Raw genomic sequence first — 20,452 nt, 5'->3', positions numbered from 1 at the left:
CAAGATAACCTCAAACACCTGAGTCACCCTGGTGTTGTTTAAGCACAGCAGGTTATTTATTGTCAGGAAACGGCAGAGATAGGACCCAAATGCGCAGTGCTGACGCAGCAGACAGATGGAATGAGTAAAAGGATTTAATACCAGAATCGTAGTCACAGACAGTCCAGGTCATACACGTGTAGGCACAAAGATTGAGGCACAGAGGGAGTAGGCTTAATCACGTCCAGTTAACAGGCAGGGTTCAGTAACAGAATCGACAGAGTACGGTACCGGTCAGGATCAGGCGAGAAACAACAGTCGGGAACACGGAACAGGGTCGGAGACGAGGTAAACTGAACAGCTAATTGCTGGAAAGTGACGACATGCGTGCGACGATCTGGCAACTAGCTATGGTAAGTACTGTGGTTTATATATTGGCGGTGATTACGAGATTATTGACAGGTGTGCATGGTGAAGCGGGAGTGGCATGAACACAAAAACGGAAGTCCTTCAACATAAAACAGGAAATGAAACTGGAACCAAAAACATGACAACTAAGTCCTTTCAAAACAAAAACAAAATCTGACATTTATTGGCTGATACACTCAGGAAATGGGACAGGACAGCGTTTGATGCGCAATTCCAACTTCTCTTATGAAGGTTTTATTACAAATTTTAGTTTCCATAATAGTGGAATTAGTAATGAAAAATGCTTTAAGCAATTGAAGTAGAACTAAATGTAGTAGTTGCATTTGGAACATTTGATTTCTTTCTGTGAACTGTAAATCCTTCTCTTTCACAGAACAGGTGAGTGAGTGAAACAGTCATCTCTATTTTTGGATGTTCTCTGTTCATCTCTCTGGCTTTTCCTCCCCTCCTTTCCTTTGCACCTATTTTTTGAATATCGACATCTGTCTGGTATGCATCTGATTATCTCCCTGAATGAGCAAGTAAAACACTTTCTGTCTTTCTTTTGTTAATGAGTTTAGTCATTTCAATTAGTCGTAGCTGACCTGCCACATCGTTATGTTGCTGCCAAATGCTGAAGAAGGACATATTTACATAACATATTTACATTACATATTATTATTTTTTTCATGATCCTTGTTGCCTCTTTGTTAACTTCTTTTTATTTCATTTGTCAGACACTTTATAGGATTTCAAAAAACACATGACGTGCTCCCAGTCTGAAGTTTAATGCCACATGTTTAGATGCTGGCTGGTATTAGGAGCAGATGATTTCCATTAATTAATTTCCATGAGTTCTGCTTGAAGAATTTCATGTTTCAGGTGTTATACAGTATGACTGTAGTATTGACTGGTTTTTAAAACATTATTGAAAAGTTTGAAGGTTTAAAAAAAGGACAGATTTAGAAAACTAAGGAAGAAAGATGTTACAAAGTAAAGGTTACCTTACAAAGTAAATACCTAACTTCACTCTGATGTTTATAAACTTTTCAAAATAAATCAGGTGCCAATAGTTATCATTTTCAGATATTTATCCAGATGTACCTACACCACACCCCCACTTCATTTGCGCTTCATTTCCGCCCCTGCGCCCAACAACCTCCACCCCTCAATGCCTTCACTGTGCCACCAATCAGTTTGCCCGATGAGGTGATCTCTCTGTTCGCTCTAATCCTGTGAGGTGCTCATCTTTCTGTCTCCAGTTAATCTGTCCATGGCCCCAGCCCTGACACACACACACACACACACACACACACACACACACACACACACACACACACACACACACACACACACACACACACACACACACACACAGATCTGCACATTTACTCATCCGGTCTCACAGTTATTCTTGTATTGTGTACTCAAACACTCTGTAATGTTCACATCTTGCATCCACACATACTGTAGCTAAACACATGCCATACACATATAACCACACATGCACAGTGCCCCTCCGGCCTCTGGTCACTATAAAACTCTGTGCAAATCGTCACTGTGCAATAGCTATTCACCTTCCCGTCTGCCTCTGTCTGCCTCTGGTGACACTAGACCATCATTCAGGTACGTTGGTCTGTCTGTCCTGCAGCATGTGCTTAGTCTTTTGATGTGTGATTGTGTGGATGTTTAGATTTATGTACCTTAGATGCCATCAATTCACCACTTAAGACTTCAGCATATCTTTATATATTTTCATTGGTTTTCAGGGTCACCTTTTGGTCAACTGCTCTCTGTGTTCAAATGTTTTTCATATTATTGTGGAATCTGCACACTGCAAGTGATCTTAGACCTTATTCATTCATTACTGGGCATGAAACCAGTAACACAGGCTTGTGGATTCTCAGTGTGTGGCATTCTGTTTCCTGTGATAGTCTGTATGTGATAATGTGAGCAGAACATTTTAAGAGCTTGGGCTGTATTTATTAACTACATACTACTTTTAATAAATACTTGCATACTTACATGCAGTACATGTATGAAAGATACACAGACTTAAATAATGTATGTTACGTTTACACCTCAGTTCAGTATCAGTTTTTTGTTTAGAGCAACTTTCCTCTTCTCTAGCATGGTTAATTACTGTTAGTTACACCTGCTAATTCATTTACAATAAAATCCTGATAAGCCTGATTTTACTGTATTTATATGTTATTAATCCCCAGTATCCTGCCTTTGACCCTGGTGATCAATGTCTGACTAGTCATTCTTTTTCACACATGCATTGTCCTTGACTAAAATTAACCCTGCTTAAGCCCCTGCTGGCTGCCTACTGGAACTTGACTCTGCTTAAATCCCCTGGTTCATCCCCCCCTCAACCTCCAACTCCATTTAGCTCCAAACGAGTGTTTCCAACTGTCCGGCAGCATTGTTGAAATCTCCATCCTTCATTCATCCATCCGTCATTTCTCTCCACCCTCATTCTCTCCGGTCCCCCATACCTTGAAGTCTTTGTTTGGGGAGTTTGGGAATACTATCTTTGCTCACAATAAAACTAGACAAAATTTTGTGTACATTCATAGGATTGATGTCCCATCTTTTAATTTCACATATCATAAACATTCAGCTGATGAACATAAAGATGGCTCCAGGCCAAGGTGTGAGTGAATGATCCATAGTTCCTCCTTTAATAACCTCATCTACCCCCACTAAGGGTTGAACTGCATTGCTTTATATACATGGAAATTTACGTCTCTGCCATTGAGAGAAGGTTGCTGGGCTTGTCCTGTTACCGAACATGGCACCAGACAGAGGCAAAGGAGGGCACCATTCATAATGACAGTTGCAGCTTCTATAAATTCAAGCTCACAGTCACAGGACCACTATAAATTCTTCCTGATGGCAGAGAGATAGACAAATGTGTGGGTGTGACATGTTCAAGGATGGGAGCGAAGCTAGTAATCATATCAATAATCAGAGATAATAATCTTCATTCAAAACTGCAGAGCTAGTTGTTGTTGGTTCAGTTGGATTTGCTGAGTGCCTATATCCCTACAGTCAGTAGTTACATGCTTGTTAAACACAGGTCATGTTCACTTGTGTAGTCCTTGAAAGTAAATCATCCCAACACAGGGAACAAAGTGCAAGTGATGCGAGATGTGGTTGGAAACTAGGGAGGGCGAGAAACTCGATCTTGGTTGGTCTGCCAGCGTTTCATCGTCACATTCTCACCTGTTGGCTCTCATTTGGTCTCCCAGTATTGGACATGCCAGGCTGGCGTCAAGCGCACCTCATCTGTATGTGTCTGTCTCTGTGTCTATGTCAGGACAATGGCAGCTCAGAGGGACAATTTATAGCCAACACAATTTTAAAGTGCATTGCCAAATTTCAAAGTGATTCATCACAGGCAAATAGAGACTGTGACCACATGGAATGATACTGGTGATGTCATGGGTACTGTCAGCCTGCTGTTTGTGTTACATTATTGATTGCTTAGTATTATATAACATCCTACTCACTGTTAAACTGTGGCCCAGTACTGGTGTGTTCTGCATCATTCTGATAAAACTTTATTCTGTTTGCCTTGGCTGCAGCCATGTCGGATATAGAGGAGGAATATGAGTGAGTACAGCAGCCTTAAATCATTGTTAATCACTGACCTTTGCTCATTCCAGTGTAAATAACTCACTGAGATTTAAATGACTTCCCTTTCTGTCTCCCTCCAGGGATCAGGCAGAGGGTGAGTTCAGTCACACGTGTCCATGTTTGTCTCTCTCAGAGGCCGAAGCAACAGCATCAATGAAGATTCATATGATGCGTTGATTTATATTCTTATTTATATACTTTCCTGAGTCTTGTGTCTCCCAGAGGTCGAGGAGGAGCTGGAGGGTGACCAAGAACACGAGGTGGATGAAGATGGAGGAGGTAAGGTCAGGAACTCTCCCAGTGAGGAAGTGGACAGTACAGTGTACTGTAAGGGCCTGCTGCCTGTCATGTCAAAAGTCTGGGAAGGAAGATGTTTCAGCCACACTATAAATATATATTGTGAAGATTGAGTGTAAAAGTGTAAATGGTACAAATGATAAAAGCAGTCTTTCTTTCTCTCTCGTGTCGTGACACTAACTCTGTCCTGTCAACCACTTTCTTGCTTTTACATGGGCTGACGCTGCTGGTCCGGGTCTCAGAACAGCAAGACTATCAAGGTAAAATGATGTTATAGCATAATGATTCAAACAATATTACCAATGAGCCTTCAAAGCCAGTGCAGCATAAAATTTGATGATATATGTGTTCATGCTCATTCATGCTTTTCTCGTCCTTATGAACGTTTTTCCGTATTGCCTATTTTTTGACCATGTCAGCCATAAAGTTAGAGTGGGTTTTTAACAGGAGAGTGAGTTGTGAGCTGACATCCTCCATCTGGCTTAAAACACAAGGCCAGTTCAGTGTTAATGTTGGATACGTACGCTGGAAACCATCTACAACTGTACATAAATAAACACAGCTGCTCCTCAAATTCAGAGCAAGTTCTGTTTTAGTTTGGCAGGCATTGAGCCACATCACTGAGTAGATCCTGTTTGCAGTGAAGAAAGCACGTCTTACTCACTAATGCTAGGCACCAACTCAGTAAGTGGCCCAATACTTATGAACTCAGTGTAAACACTAGTTTGATTGGTAAAGTGTGCACAGTACAGTAACTGTGAGACTCTCTACAAACCACTGGATGCATGGTTAAATGAATGGGCTAGTTTGTTGCTGAAATCCACATGCGTTTTTTGATGATATACTGTAAGCTGTAAAGGGTCTACAGTGTGGCTCGCAGTGCATGATGGGAAATTGTAGTTTTAAAGCATTGCAAGCGGTGCTATATTTTAAAAATACTTTTTTTCTTAGGAACTTAAAGAAAAAAACAGACCAAGACCAAGACCACTCTCATGATGAATATGAAATTAAAGCAGTCATGTAGCTTAGCCTAGCATCAACACTGCAGATGGGGAAACAGATAGCTAACTGCTAATCATTCTAAAGCTGTAGTAATAAGTCAGTGTCATCTGGAAAACAAATAGCTTTTTTTTTCTTTTTGCTAAGCTAAGCTAATAGACCGCTGCTAAGCTAAGCTAATAGACTTTTGGCTTTGGATTCACATTTACCATTGTGACAGTCGTATTTCAACCAATTTCTCTGTAAAAAAAAAGTTTTTTTGTACAGTATGTTTGTGTGTCTGGCATTTTGTTTAAGCCTAGACTTCTGTCAATCAGTCCACACATGTTTTAATACGTTCTAACCCTAACCCTTTTTTGTTGCCTCATTTTTTCCATTTACACTATATCTTCTCCCTTTTTTTCCTCTTTGTGTACTTTCCAACCATGTATCTTAAATTTTACGTGCACGCTTATTCCCAATGCCATACTATTCTATTTGCTTTTGTATTTCTCACTCATTGTTAAAATCTCCTTGTGTGTGTTGCCGCCATCTTTTACGTATTGGCTCATTGCTGTCATTATGCTGCTGGTCCATCAAATCAAGATGCTCAAGAGGAAGGTGAGAAAAGTGTGGTTTCCTTAAGGGGTAAACAAAAAACAGGATGTTTCATTTCTTAATATCGTCATCAACATGTTAATTCAGCTTCTTTCACCTTATAAAACATATTTTATGAGAAAAGTGTCCAATATAAATAATAAAATCTAGAACATGTGAAGCACATAACTTGACGGGTAAGGAGGTTTTTTTAACTTGTTTTTCACAGGTAATAAAAAAAGTTTAAATCCCAACACCATGCTTGCTGTGCTTTCTGTTACATTAACACCCTTACTAAACATTTTTGTTGCAAGAAGTTACAATTTCACTGTTGCTTAATCAGTAATTTGACCTGTTTGTTTTCATTTTTTCTCTATGATCAACAGAGGAGGAGCGCCCCAAGCCCAAGTAGGTTTAGTCAAGCTGTTTTCATGTATTTGGTTGTAGTTTCTCAGCCTTTCATCAGAGCTCTTCTTTTTTCCAGACCTATGGCACCCCAGCTTGCGCCTCCAAAGATTCCTGAGGGAGAAAGAGTTGATTTTGATGTAAGTTACAAGATGGGGAATTAACCAAGATCAGACCGCAAGACATACAGCATGTGATGAAGTGTGACATTTTAGCTCAGTTCATCATCAAGAGGGAAAAGTGATGTAAACAAAATTACATCCAGAACAAGATGTGTCAGAGTAAAAGCCGTAGGAATTATGGAACAACATATAATAAATAAATCACATCCTGGGTGAACCATTAACATGTTAGGAAGTAAATAACTGCAATATTGTTACTGACTATGTTAATAATAATAGGCATGTGCATACACAAATACATTAATACAATACATTAAATCTCTCCTGTTTACAGGATATCCACAGAAAGCGTATGGAGAAGGATTTACTAGAGCTGCACACTCTGATTGATGCCCACTTTGAGCAGAGGAAGAAGGACGAAGAAGAGTTGATTGGCCTCAAGGATCGAATTGTAAGCTCAATTTAATCAGACCTGAAACATAAATAGAGCATAGCACTCTATCCACTACTCTATAATAAGCTACTTCAGTAGTTTACTTAAACAACCATATGGAGAACTTGTATAATAATGTATTATTGCTTCTTTGTTTCTCTGTACTTCAGGAGCGTCGTCGGTCAGAGAGGGCTGAGATTCAGAGGGTTCGAGCAGAGAAGGAGAAGGACAGACAAAACAGAATTGCTGTAAGAAACAATCGAACACGCATATCTATACCTCACTAAAGTATTAGTATACTGTACCTATCTTCATATATTAGTATGTGTTGTTTTACCAATTGCACCTAGAAAATATTGTTACTGGCCTGATGCTTAAAATCTACTCACACATGTCTAGTATACTAAACAACCCTTCTTCTAAAGCTCACATCCACTCCATCCTTCAGGAGGAGCGTCACAGAAAAGAGGAAGAGGAGGCCAAGAGGAAGGCTGATGATGATGCCAAGAAGAAAAAAGTGCTGTCTGGTATGGGAGCAAACTTTGGAGGATTCTTGGCCAAGGTCAGGCCACCACTGGCGTCCTTGTTTGTGACAATTATAAGGAGGGAGACAAAATAACACAAACGATGAACATGTGCTTTGTGTAATGTTTTTCCCAGGCTGAGACGAGGAAGGGCAAGCGCCTGACAGGCAGAGAGATCAAGAAGAAGACTCTGGCTGAGAGACGGCAGCCACTAGGGATCGACACTATGAGAGAGGATGCACTCAAGTGAGTGTCCTTGAATTATGTTTCAGACAGCTAACCTGTTTTAGATTACTTCGACTTTTGTTGTGTACTATTGATTGTATATATGGGAGTTTTGTGGAAATAGAGTCTGATTATGATGCCAATCAGTAGGTCAGTGAAGGTGGGTGGTCCTTCTGGATGAGGTGGTGATGGGTGGTGATGGGATGGGGGAGGATTGTACAAATATTTATCTAGAAAATAACTGCAGAAACAGTGCATCAATAGGTTATGATGAGCTGAAAAGTGGGAAATTGGAAACGAAGTAAATGAGCAGGGAATTCATTTGGGTGCATGTCGGGTTGAAGGTAGCACTAGCGTTTAGTGGTCTGTTTTTCTGTTCCTTCTGGGAAAAAGAAAAAAAGAAACTACTGTTTTAATTTTCCAAGGCAACGGGCCCAAGACATGTGGAACCGCATCTACCAACTCGAGTCTGAGAAGTTTGACTACATGGAGTACATGAAACACCAAAAATATGAGGTATAAATGAGTTAAAAGACCAGTTCTTGAATATCAGAAATATGATTTTTATTTTTTTTTTATATTTTTCCGTTTGCTTCCTGTAGATCATTGTGCTTCTGAACAGAATCCAACATGCTCAGAAATTGTGAATATTTACTTCAATACACCATAAAATAATTTTTGTTTATTTTGTTATACTTATACAGCACTCTGTCATCTTCACCTTTTATTTCCTTCTCTTCTTTCCACAGCAAAAAAGGCCATGGCAAAGGCAAAGTGGGTGGTCGTTGGAAATAGGAGTGGAATAAATCACAACTAGAATGACTTCATAAAAAGAGGAAGCAGGAAAGAAACGAAGGAATTGCACTTGATTTCCTTGTTTATGTACTGAAGCCACTTGTAGACGGACTTGTACTTGTGTCTGGAAATTAAATAGAATTAACGTTCTTTGATGATGTGTTGATAATAAAAAAGTAAACATCCCCTTGATGAAACACTAGCCAGCAGAATCAATTAAATTAAATTAAATTCATTTTTATTTATGTAGTGTCAATTCACAGCAAAAGATTTCTTAAGGCACTTTACAAGGTTTTAAACCTTACACAGCTACTGTACAGTCCACATAACGCAAGCTTTTAAATGTAAAAAAATCTTTACAGAGAAAGAAAGCTCCAGCAGAACCAGCTCAGTGTCAGTGCAGCTCACAGAGCGTAACCTACTGTGCAGTTACACAACAGCTGCATTACAGTAGCACAAAATGTAACCAAAATATCTTTTGCCATCCTGTGTCAGATTTGCAATAATTTGTTCACCAATGATGTGGTGAGTGCTCCAACCTGCTCCTGAAGCCAATGCTTGTCTTAACAGCAACAGCCTGCAGGGTAGATGAGAGTGAGTGATTATTAACAAAAGTGTGTGTGTGTGTGTGTGTGTGTGTGTGTGTGTGTGTGTGTGTGTGTGTGTGTGTGTGTATTATAATCCAACGTGTACTCCAGTTTGCCAAAGAACTCCTTTTCTTCTTCCTCCTTCCCATCTCCTCTTTCCTGGAACAGCATTGTGTATGATGTATATAATTCAAATTTAATCAACAGGACACAGGATCTGAAAAGGATCTGTAGATGAACTTTCTTTCAGCAGGTTCAAGATCTTCAGGATTTTTGTCAAACCAGGGTGGTAAACATGCCCCAGATGGTTTATGACCCAACTGTGGTGTTTTAATCACTAGGTTTTGTGTTTTCTTTTCTTTTCTTGTGTTTCTCCCTAAACATTAACATGATTTTCTTGTGTAATTTGCCTGAATGCCACCTTTCTGTCACCCTGTGTGGATTGGTTCAGTTCAAGGGGAGAGCAGCATCAATCAAACTGTCAGTTAAGAACACACTGATGATACGCTGAGATAAGTGGAGTTTGCAGAGTCAGAGGCTGATGGTGGTTCCAGGGTAAAGCTTGGGAAAGAGAGCACGCTCATCTGGACCTACAGGAACAATATGCAGTAGTATGTCGTCCTTAGCGTGAAACAGTAAATTAAACATGACGCTCACTTACAGTACCAAGGCTCCAGTGAAGAATGTGAGTGACCCACATGGCGTGACATTGTCAGAAGAACCGTAAACATGCTTTGGCATGACTGGGTAAACAAAACATGGGCACTATCTCAACATTCCACTTAAGTTGAAGCAGTGTCTGGAAATCACAATCTGGCGTGTGTGTGTGTGTGTGCGTGCGTGCGTGCGTGCGTCCGTGTGTGTGTGTGTGTGCGTGAAAAATTTAAGGGGATCTGAATTAACAAAACTCTACACACAAGCCAATCAGACATCAGCACTTGGAGATTAAAAACTCACATCTTTTTGCAACTAAACCTTACACACAAGCTCAATTTGAATCATACTTTCATATCACCAGCAACACACTGATGAACTTTATATAAAACACTCCATTCGTTGTGTTTCCATTTTTAATTCTATTTTGCTCCGACTTCTTCTGTAAAATTCAAAAGTAACATTTCTGAAGTAATAGTTTTCACTCGAAAAACATTGTTACAGAAATTTGTCAGAAAAAGAGACAGAACAGACAGTGTGTGTGTGTGTGTGTGGTGGGGAGCTTATGGATCCTGTCTTCTTTGTGAGTCTGGCCATAAGACCTCATTCACATCACAGGCGATGTCCACACGGTCATTAGGGAAAATATGGCCTTGTGTGTGGAATCCACCTCAGTGTCTCCGCATGCCTCTTCCACTGCCTGCAGGAGAGTCCTGTGGGTGTGTGGTTGCTGATCATACACTTTCCACCGCCTCAGTTGCATTTAGAACGGGGCTGTAAGGGGGCAGGTATAAACTGTGAACTGGTTCTGGTTGTTGAACCAATCCTGGACGGTTTGGGCAGCTCTGGTCTGTGCTGCACAGCTGCATGTAGTGCATGGGAACTAGTGAGAGTGGCCCTCTCATCTGATACACGTCGCACATGGGTCCTTGCCTACGTCCTCGCCTACGACCTCGACTGAACCAGAGTGTCAAACAGCTGGTTCATTGGCTGACTGACGGTAAGCGTATCGCAACTCAGTAACTTCCAGTTACTGAGTTTTGCTACCGCTATGTGTGTACGACGTTACTCTCCGCTCTTTTCTAAATATTATCGTTTTACATCTGGTAGCGACTGCTAAGAGTTGCAAAACAAGCTTATAACACTCAAGCATCCTTTCCTTTCATTAAATGTCCTGCCAATTTTTCACTGTTATCTAAGTGTTTTCTCCGCTAGCGTAGCTCCTAGCTTACTTTCCTGCTATGGCTTCCCTCTTTTCCTCTCCCTCTCGCTCTGTTCGGTGCTCGGTGTGTCTTATGTTTAGCTTATCCTCTGCCTCCTTTAGTGATGGTAATGGTATCTGTAATAGGTGTACGCTAGTTGCAGGGTTGGAGGCGAGGTTGTTGGACTTAGAGTCTCGGCTTCGCACTTTAGAAAACAGGCCAGCTAGCCAGGAGCCTTTAGCCGGTGCGGAGCCTCCTAGCTTAGCTGCTACCAGTCCCCCGGCAGGTCCCAGGCAGCTGGGCAACGACTGGGTCACGGCTCTCTGCATGTTCTCTACAGCCGCCACCCACTCTTAGTCTTAGTTATCACATAGAGACCGTGTCTGCTCCCCGACCACCTAAACTATACAAATCACACACAAATCAAAGAGGAGTGACTTACCAGAATTTAATAAACATCAAAACAGTTCCTCTTACAGAACAAAGTAACAGTAAGCTAATAAAGTGTGGTTTATTAAATATCAGATCTCTCTCATCTAAATCCTTATTAATAAATGACTTGATAAGTGACCATCACATAGATCTGTTCTGTCTCACTGAAACCTGGCTGCAGCAGGATAAATATGTTACTTTAAATGAGTCGACTCCAATGAGTCACATCAACTATCATGTTCCTGGAAGTACAGGTAGAGGTGGAGGAGTAGCAGCAATTTATAAATCAGATTTATTAATTACTCCTAAACCTAAACATAGTTATAACTCATTTGAGAGCCTCACTCTGAGCCTTTCTCACCCAGACTCTAAAACTCAGAAACCAGTTGTGTTTTGTATTGTTTACCGTCCTCCTGCTCCATATTCAGAGTTCTTAACTGAATTCTCTGAATTCTTATCCGACTTAGTTCTTAGCACAGATAAAGTCATTGTAGTGGGAGACTTTAACATTCATGTAGATGTTGACAGCAACTGTCTCAGCACTGCTTTTAACTCCTTAATAGACACTATTGGTTTTACACAGCAGGTAAATGAACCCACTCATCGTTTTATCCATACCCTCGATCTTGTCCTGACATATGGGGTTGAAATTGATAATTTAATAGTTCTTCCCCAAAACCCTCTGTTATCGGACCATTTCTTATTATCTTTTGAATTTAGCATAATTGACCTTACAATAGCTGGAAAGAAATGTTACTATAGCAGATGTTTATGTGACAATACTGTTGCCAGATTCAAGCAGATGATTCCATCATCTTTTGCCTCAATGTCTTGTAGATACACAGAGAACAGTCACCTTAATCCTTATGAACAGGTTGACTGTCTTGTAGATGATGCTGCAGCTTCTCTACGTACAATGTTAGACACAGTGGCCCCTCTGAAGAAGAAGACAGTGAATCAGAGGAGGTTAGCTCCGTGGTATAACTCAGAGATTCGCAGCCTAAAGCACAGGACCAGACAACTAGAAAGACAGTGGCGTTCCAACAAAATAAATGTAAACTGCATTGCATGGAAGGACAGTCTAATAAAATATAAAAAAGCACTTTGTGCTGCTAGAAAAACATATTATTCCTCCCTAATTGAGGAAAACAAAAACAACCCCAGGTTTCTTTTCAGCACTGTAGTCAGGCTGACTAAGAGTCATAGCTGTGTTGAGCCTACTATCCCCTTAAATCTCAGCAGCAATGACTTTATGAACTACTTTACTAATAAAATTATCATCATTAGAAAAAACATTCAGCAGCAACTTCTTCCAAATGACAGAAAGCACTGTCTAGATCCATCAACTTTAAATTTATTAAATCCTCTGTCTTACCTAGACAGCTTCTCCCCCATAACTCATATGGAGTTATCCTCAATAATCAACTCTTCCAGGTCGTCCACTTGTCTTTTAGATCCAATCCCAACCAGATTACTCAAAGAAGTTCTACCTTTAATCAGCTCGTCCATATTAAATCAAATCAACCAATCTTTACATCTAGGCTATGTACCACAGGCTTTTAAGGTGGTGGTGGTCAAACCTCTATTGAAAAAAACAACCCTGGACCATGGAGAACTAGCCAACTATAGGCCTATTTCAAATTTACCCTTTATTTCCAAGATTCTTGAAAAAATCGTGGCTAAACAATTATCTGACCACCTGAGTGGGAATAACCTGTACGAAGATTTTCAGTCAGGATTTAGAAAACATCATAGCACAGAAACAGCTCTGGTTAGAGTCACTAATGATCTTCTATTAGCTTCGGACAATGGTCTAGTTTCTGTCCTTGTCCTGTTAGATCTTAGTGCTGCATTTGATACAATTGATCATAACATTCTATTACAGACACTAGAACATAGAATCGGGATTAAAGGAACAGCATGGTTCAAATAGGATTTAAACATGGTTTAAATCCTATTTGTTGATCAGATTCCAGTTTGTTCATCTTAATGAGGAATTCTCCACATGCACAAGGATTAGCTATGGAGTACCACAGGGTTCTGTGCTTGGTCCAATTCTGTTTAGCCTATACATGTCTCCTCTAGGTGAGATTATTAGAAAGCATTCTATTAATTTTCATTTTTATGCAGATGATACTCAGCTATACATGTCCTTGGAACCAAATGAAACAGATCAACTAGTCAAAATTCAGGGTTGTTTAAAAGACATAAAATCCTGGATGTCCCAAAACTTCCTTCAACTAAATTCAGATAAAACTGAAATTCTTATTGTTGGGCCTGAAAATCAGAGAGAGACACTATTGAGTCAGATAGCCACCCTGGATGGCATAACATTAGCTTCAGATTCTACTGTGAGGAACCTTGGTGTCATCTTTGACCAGGATCTCTCTTTTACATCATACATTAAACAAATCTCCAGAACCGCCTACTTCCATCTTAGAAATATAGCTAAAATCAGAAGCATCCTCTCTCAGAGCGATGCTTCTGATTTTAGAAACTGATTCATGCATTTGTTACCTGTAGGCTGGACTACTGTAACTCCTTACTCATAGGATGTCCTAACAGCTCCTTAAAAAGCCTACAGCTTATTCAAAATGCTGCAGCCAGAGTCCTGACAGGACTTAGAAAGAGAGATCACATTTCTCCTACATTAGCTTCTCTGCACTGGCTGCCTGTAAAATGTAGGATAGAATTTAAAAGTCTCCTACTCACCTACAAAGTCCTCAATGATAAAGATCCTTCTTATCTTAAAGACCTCATAGTTCCTTATGCTCACAGCAGAACGCTTGGTTCTCAGAGCGCTGGGCTACTTGTGGTTCCTAGTGTTGTCCGAGTGTTTAAATGTAGAACAAGGGGCAGAGCTTTTAGCTACCAAGCTCCTCTCCTCTGGAACCAGCTCCCTCTTCAGGTTCGAGAAGCTGACACACTCTCCACCTTTAAGATCAGGCTTAAAACCTTCCTTTTTGATAAAGCTTATAGTTAGAGATGGTTCAGGTGAAGGGCAATGATTGTTAGTCACAGGCGCCATCTCTTAGTTAAGCTCCAATAGACATAGACTGCTGGGGGACTTAATTTATACACTGAGCTCCTCTGTTTCCTTCTACCTCTTCTGTCCAACAAGCCCTCATCATTGTCCCATGTTTAACTAACCTTGTCTCTTTCTCTCCAGTAGTTGTGCTTCTCTCCCGCTCTCTCTCTCTCTCTTTGTCTCTCTCTCTCTCTCTCTCTTCTGCCTGTATCCAGTCTCTGGTCCAACCATCCTGCCTGTGCTCTGTTGTTGCTTGTTGTTGCTTGTTGTTGTTGCTGTGCTTTTCTCTCTCTCTATCCCCTCACCCCAACCGGTCGAGGCAGATGGCCACCCACATCCAACCTGGTTCTGCTGGAGGTTTCTTCCTCGTTAGAGAGGGAGTTTTTCCTCTCCACCGTTGTTGTCAAATTAAATGCTTGCTGTTTGTGGGATTTGTTGGGTTTAGTTGTGTGCGGTCTTAAACCTTACTTTGTAAAGTGCGTTGAGATAACTTTGTTGTGATTTGGCGCTATATAAATAAAATTGAATTGAATTGAATTTACTACGTCCTTGCCTACGTCCTCTTCTTTTTTTTTTTTTGTTCTGTCCAGCAGTTTAGCAAGCAGCATATATTACGCTGAATGCCACATTGTGATGGACAGCTTTGCTTTAACAAGAAGAGTATATATAGGATATATATACTCTTCCTGATTTATGGTTTATTTAATGGTTTATTTAGCTAATCCAAAATGTGTGTGATGTTGCTGTGTTGGTGGACAGGTTAGGTTTCTGCTTTAGGGTGTGTATGCGGGAGGGTGGGGGGGGGTAAGGGGTGCAACCAGCTGCTGAAACCAAGCAAATCTGTTAAGTAAACAATCGGAACAAAAAAATAAAACAATAAATAAAAAAAATAGATAAGAAGCATGGATGTACCTTAGGCTAACACATTCATAACTAAACAATTTTTGTACTGCGGTTTACCTTGGAGATTAATACTAATACCAATAATAGTGCTAAGGTATGTGCACATACTAATACAAACATATACATACAATATATATACATATGTGCATTATTATACATATCCCATACTACTTAATAAAAGTCATGACATACAACACCACAAATTCCATATTCACACATTATTCATATTGGTAGTGATAGGTATCAGTAATACTTACAGTTGGATTTGGAAAGTGTCCCACTACAAGGTTAGTAAGGCTGTAGCTTAACATTATTCACCCAAAGGGTGAGGCAGACGTTGGTGCATGAACAATGCCACTTGTGGAAGCCAGGGTGATGTGAGGGGCTCCGCCACTACGCCCATCCAGCAAGCAGAGGAAGGAATCCCAGCAGCCAGGGAGCCCACACACCTTCATTTCCAGGAGGGCAGGTGTTGCAACCCAAGCCGCCCACACAGAGCCCCCCAGGCAGAGCTGCAGCAGCCACAGAGACAGCACCCGAGGCCAGAGTGGGCCACCGGGGGTCAACGCTGTCCGCCCCATGAGAACCAGGGGCAAACACTCCCCCCGGCGGGAGGGTCGGCCTGAAAGAGTAGAGCCCGAGGACCCACGGTCCGTAGGGAGCCCGCCAGAAGATGCCCCCGCGCCCAGAGTGGGGCCCGCCCCCAGTCCACCACCCCCACATGGGCGGAGCGGGGCCTACCCCATCGGCCCGACCTCATCCCCTGGCGCTACAGCGGCCTGCAGCACAAGGCCAGCAATTGGTGAGGTCAGCAGAAAAGAGACCACCCAGGCAGACGATCATCGTACCCCGGGAGAAAAACCGGACCCCCCACACTTCAACCGCACCACACAAATACCAACTCACACAAACACAGACGCATACACACACCCACATGTGCAACACACATCATCACATCAACACACACACACACCATAGACTCTCTCACAACAAACTAGTCAATCATACGTGAACCAATGCACTCTCAGATACATTCTCGCACCCACACCATTCGCTTGATCACATTCGTGGGGAGGGTAGGTCTCCGGCCTGCCGTCCATGTGGCCCCAGGCAGGGACCGCAGCTCCTGCCGAGCCCCGACCAACCCCCCCAACCCGGGGGAGGTAGAGGGCAGTAGAAAAAGGTACCCCAGAACCCTGCAACCCAGCTTGGACGTGAGTGTGTGGAACTAAAGTGCACTGAAGGTGGGTGACACCTCCAGGAGCACAACCGCTGGCTGACGGTGTGTCCCCCGACTTTGGTCATTGATTTGATGAAGCAGACAATGTGTCTAAGGTGGTATAATCTAACAAGCTGTTCAGGTATTGAGTAATGCTTAATTTTTTTTTAGTTTTCCAGTTCATGAGGATGATTTTCTTTGCGACACAGAGGGCAGAAAGAAGTGTGTGTGATGAGTTTGTCTCTAGATCAAGCCCACTTAGATCTCCTAGAAGACAAAGTGCAGGGGCTGCTGGGATTGGACAGCTTAACTGGGTTGACAGGTGTTCACATACTCTTTGCCAAAATTGCTGCACAGGTGAACATGACCAGAATGCATGTAGGAATCTATCTGCTGTGTTATCTGTACAGTGAGGGCAAATATTTGAGTTTGTGAGACCCATTTGGAACATCCTTTGTCCTGTATAGTGAGTTCTATGAAGAATTTTGTATTGTATTAGTTGTAAATTTGTATTTTTTGTCATTCTGAATAAATTAGAGCATGTGTTATTCCAGAACGTGTAATTAGTGGTGATATTGAGATCAGCTTCCCATTTAGAGATCGGAAGGCTCACTGTCTGGTCTACATTGGAAATTAAGATATAGATTTTGGATACTGTCCTTTTCCCTGATATATCAATAATTCGCTCTATTACTGGTGGTGGTTGCATGTGGATGGCAGTATTCTTACTTTTTGCATTAAGTATTGACTTTAGTTTTTGGTATTCTAAGAAATTGGCACTAGTGATTTCATAGTGAGACACTAGTTCTTCAAAAGAGGTAAACTTGTCTCCTGTGAAAACATGTTTCAGATGTGTTATCCCTTTGATATGCCAAGTTGGAAAGTGTATTGCCTTTTTGTTTTGTATGATGTCTGGATTGTTCCAGAGAGGTGTGTTTTGGCAAAGAGTAAGCGAAGACGCATTAATTTTAAGAAAATCCCACCAGGCTTGCAGAGATGCTTTTATGCTAATGTTCTGGTAACAACTATGATGTTTGATTTTGGTGCTGTTAAAGGGCAGATCTGCAACTTTAATATTTCCACAAAATGTTTGTTCAATGTCTATCCAGGAGGAGTCTGCTGGCATGGGTTTTATCCATTTGTGGACATGGTTCAGTCTATTGGCAAGAAAATAGTGGTGGAAGTTAGGTAGTTCTAGGCCGCCGCAGCGTCTGGATTTTTGAAGAGTTTTTAAACTAATTCGTGGTGGCTTGGTTTTCCACAAAAACTGTGAGATGTAGGAGTCTAATGTCTTAAACCACGCCTGGGCTGGCTGAGTTGGAATCATTGAAAATATGTAATTAATTTTTGGCAGGATCATCATTTTTATGGTGGCAATTCTTCCCATAAGTGAAATGGGTAAGGACTGCCATCTTTTGAGGTTGGCTTCTATTTGTTTTATTAATGGATTGTAGTTTAGATCAATAAGCTCTGATAGCCTAGACGACAATTCAATGCCCAAGTATTTAATGTTCCCTGAATGGAGTGTGGTAGAGGAGATGTTAGTCGCCTTAAGGTTAAGTGGTAGCACTATAGATTTGGTCCAGTTAATAGAGTACTCTGAAAGTCCTGAGAATTCATCTATGAGGCTGATAGTTGTAGGAAGAGACGTCTGTGGCTCCAGGAGAAACAGTAACACATCGTCAGCATATAAACTTATTTTATGATTTACTGATTTGGTCGATATTCCAGTAATTCCTTCATGCTGTCTTATTGCTGCGGCTAGAGGTTCAATAAATATTGCAAATAGTGATGGGGACACTGGGCAGCCCTGTCTTGTCCCTCTATGCAGATTAAACCTTTGTGAGATCTGGTTGTTTGTTCTGACTGCAGCGATTGCTGAGTTGTATAATATTTGGATCCAGTCTATGAATGTTTCCCCAATGCCGAATTTGTGCAGAGTGGCTAAAAGAAACTTCCAGTTTACTCTATCGAAAGCTTTTTCTGCATCTAAGGAGACGATGGCTGACTCTAGTTTATGGATGGTGACATAATAAATTAAATTAATTAGTCTGTTCATATTGTTTGTTGACTGTCTACCTTTAATGAAGCCTGTTTGATCAGAGTGAATTATATATGGAGTGATTTTTTCTAATCTTCTAGCAAGTGCTTTACACACTATTTTTAGATCTACATTTATTAGTGAAATTGGTCTATAACTCGATGGGAGTGTAGGGTCTTTTCCTGGTTTTTGGAGCAGGCTTATGAAGGCAAAATTCATATTTGTGGGTAATGAATGTTGTTGTTTAATTTCAGCTAACATTTTGTAAAAGCTGGGTGCCAGCATGGACCAGAACTCTTTATAAAATTCAGTTGGGAATCCATCTGGTCCTGGAGCTTTTTTATTGGGCATCTCCTGCAGAGCTTCATGTAGTTCTGCCAAAGATAACAATGAGTCTAGAGTTTTAGACTGTTCTTCATTTAGCTTTGGCAGTTCTAGTTTATTCAGAAACGCCTCTATGGCTGAGGTGGGTGGATCTATTTGGGACATATATAACTCTTGGTAAAAGTTTTTAAAGGTATCATTTATTTCATGGGGATCACGAGTAATGTTGCCTTCCTTATTAGTTATTGAATGGATGATTTGTTTCTCTTTATTATTTTTTAATTGGTTAGCTAGAAATTTACCACATTTATTAGCATGGTCAAAGTTCTCCCAGCGTAATTGGTCTATCTGAAACTGAGTTTTGCAATCAATTATATAATTTAATTTCAGCTTTAGATTCTTTAGGTCTTCTAGGACATCATTGGTTGGAGAGGCTGCATATTTAATCTCTAGAGATTTTATTTTTTGCTCTAATTCTAATTCAAGTAACATGTCCTTTTTTTTCTTGTGTGATGAATATGAAATAATTCTACCGCGCATAACTGCCTTCCCAGTCTCCCAAAGAACACAGGGTGAGATTTCCGGTGTATCGTTGATTTCTATAAAGGTTTTCCATTCTCTCCTGACATAACTGATGAAGTCTTGATCATTGAGTAATGATGTATTAAACCTCCAATTCCTGGTTGATGGTGTGGCTGTCTTAATCAATGAAATGGACATTGGTGCATGATCACTGATTGTGATAGAGTGAATATTGGTGTCAGAGACATCTTGTAAGACTGAGTTATTTACTAAAATATAATCTATACGGGAGTGAGAGTGGTGAACTGGTGAGAAAAAGGTATATTCCCTGGATGTAGGATGAAGAGAACGCCATGTGTCACAGAGACCGAAGTCATCCATGTACTGTTTTAAGGTCTGTACTGATTGCCAGTTCCTGTTGCTCACAGCTTTGCTTAGCCTGTCCAACTCTGGGTTAAATACTAAATTAAAGTCCCCTCCTACTATAAGTTTGGAACCAGAGTGAGCAGACGGTGATGTGAAGAAGCTGTGAAAGAAAGAGGGGTCGTCAGCATTAGGGCCATACACATTAGCTATGCAATATTCAATGTTTCCTATCAAGATATTAATTATTATATATCTCCCTTCTGGATCTACAATGGTATCGTTATGCGTAAGGTTTATCTTTTTATTTATCAGGATGGCGACCCCTCTTTGTTTAGAATTGTAACCGGCTAAGTAAGCATGTGGGAACTCTGCTGATGCCAGAGTGTAATTTATAATTTTGGGAATATGAGTTTCCTGTAGTAAAACAATGTCTGCTTGTAGGGTTTTCAAATGGTTAAATATTTTAAATCGTTTCTCCTTCTTGTTGATTCCACGTACGTTCCAAGTGACAATCTTCAGTGGTGTCATATCTTACCTGACTGCTGTGGATCACTAGTCTTGTGTGTATGTAGTGTGACAGACTTTAGGTGTGTGGCTAACCTTAAGTACCTGTGTATTCTGAGTTGTGTGTTATCTATGTCTGTGCACGTGTTTCCCCTGTGCAGTAGATGTTTGTGTGTGGCTGCTGGAGGGCTACATAGCTGGCTGACTACGTGGGAGAAGAATAGAGAAAAGGATGTACACAGTGTGGAGTGAAAGTAGGTGA

At 40.9% G+C, this 20,452-nt stretch overlaps 1 protein-coding gene across 5 annotated transcripts; it reads left to right on the top strand.

Moving 5' to 3' along the window:
• The first annotated feature begins 250 nt into the window (after positions 1 to 250).
• tnnt1 (troponin T type 1 (skeletal, slow)) lies at positions 251 to 8,605 on the top strand. Of its 5 annotated transcripts, none has more exons than XM_029160183.3 (15): positions 251 to 392; positions 3,981 to 4,008; positions 4,113 to 4,126; positions 4,255 to 4,311; positions 4,572 to 4,589; positions 5,914 to 5,928; positions 6,291 to 6,312; positions 6,389 to 6,449; positions 6,766 to 6,882; positions 7,035 to 7,112; positions 7,313 to 7,426; positions 7,525 to 7,634; positions 8,039 to 8,129; positions 8,216 to 8,256; positions 8,363 to 8,605. In XM_029160183.3, exons 2-15 carry the CDS (start codon positions 3,983 to 3,985, stop codon positions 8,406 to 8,408), a joined length of 810 nt encoding a protein of 269 aa, XP_029016016.1. In that variant the 5' UTR covers positions 251 to 392; positions 3,981 to 3,982; the 3' UTR covers positions 8,409 to 8,605. The 5 variants fall into 5 exon arrangements, with proteins under 5 accessions (XP_029016016.1, XP_040927678.1, XP_029016013.1 ...); XM_029160180.3 differs by lacking the exon at positions 251 to 392 and adding an exon at positions 1,772 to 2,013; XM_041071744.2 differs by lacking the exons at positions 251 to 392; positions 8,216 to 8,256 and adding an exon at positions 1,762 to 2,013.
• Positions 8,606 to 20,452: the final 11,847 nt, after the last annotated feature.

The sequence above is a fragment of the Betta splendens genome, chromosome 8 (genome assembly GCF_900634795.4).
Source record: "Betta splendens chromosome 8, fBetSpl5.4, whole genome shotgun sequence".
NCBI classification, from domain to species: domain Eukaryota; kingdom Metazoa; phylum Chordata; class Actinopteri; order Anabantiformes; family Osphronemidae; genus Betta; species Betta splendens.
This window is presented reverse-complemented; position numbering and strand designations above follow the sequence as displayed.